We start from the raw sequence: 987 nt of genomic DNA on the forward strand, positions 1-987 counted from the left end.
AGAAGGAAGGAAGACCGTCGGGGCAGGGCTGGCGGGCTGGGGTCTCCTCTGGCTGGCTGCTGCAGGAGCTTAAGGCATCAGTTCATGTGCAGGGTGGCAGGGGAGGGGGCAGTGCAGAGACCTGCAGGGGCTGCCTGAGACCCCCACCCGGCCGGCCCAGCCCACAGAGGCCAGGCTCCCTGGGAAGGAAGGGAGTTGGCGTAAAGTGCTTGGTCAGGCAGGGGGCCAGGTGTGGGGGCAGCGACAGCCCAGAAGGCTGTGGTGGCCCCTGCAGCTCGGGGGCCCCCGCCTGGGGGGTCTGACCCTCTGTGGCGGGCGGGGGCCTCCTGAGCCGGGAGGGCGCAGGGTCACGGGCCCTGGCAGGCTGGGGATCAAGTCAAGCTGTGGCTGGTGGAACGGAGGCCCCGGGGCCCCTAGGGTCCACAGCAGCCCAGCCCTCCGGGGCCCCAGAGTGGCCTACTTGGTGCCCCGCTCGGGCCCCGAGAGGCTGGGGAAGAGGCTGGAGGCAGCCAAGTGCAGCCGGCACACAGCCCCCCGGGGAGGCGCCCCTGGGGCTGGGCTCCAGGGGGCCCGCAGCGGCGGGCGGTCCTCTGGGCGGCCGAAGTGGCACAGGTGCAGGCCAGGGGGCGCCCAGGGCTGGCCGCGCCGCCCCCATCCACGGCTGCAGGTGCCGATCCAGCCCCTGCGGGTCGCAGCGTCCAGTGAGAGAGAAGCAGAAAGGCGGAGGTCAGCGGACCAGGCCCTACCCCCGGGCCTCCAGTCCCCGGAAGGCTGTGGATTCCCCCCACCCTGCCCACCGCGCGTCTGAGGAGGGGCGCAGGGACTGGTCCAGCTGCCCAACATCCCAGCCACAGGCACCCCCTGCTCAGGGGCCCCGGGGTGGCTCAGCCCAGCTCCCCCAACACCCTGTTACTTCCAGGTGACACAGACACGGGAGGCCACACACCCCTGCCCGGCCTCCAGCCTGGCACCAGTTCAGGAGCGCCC

At 72.5% G+C, this 987-nt stretch overlaps 1 protein-coding gene across 1 annotated transcript; it reads left to right on the forward strand.

Moving 5' to 3' along the window:
* Positions 1-92: 92 nt before the first annotated feature.
* Positions 93-987, forward strand: LOC104986289 (collagen alpha-1(III) chain-like; the record flags this gene model as incomplete). Its single annotated transcript, XM_010836841.1, has 2 exons — positions 93-726; positions 920-987. Coding segments are annotated over 2 exons (638 nt in total), but the record flags the coding sequence as incomplete, so codon positions are not given.

Source organism: Bison bison, unplaced genomic scaffold (genome assembly GCF_000754665.1).
Source record: "Bison bison bison isolate TAMUID 2011002044 unplaced genomic scaffold, Bison_UMD1.0 scf7180017469551, whole genome shotgun sequence".
Taxonomy (NCBI): domain Eukaryota; kingdom Metazoa; phylum Chordata; class Mammalia; order Artiodactyla; family Bovidae; genus Bison; species Bison bison.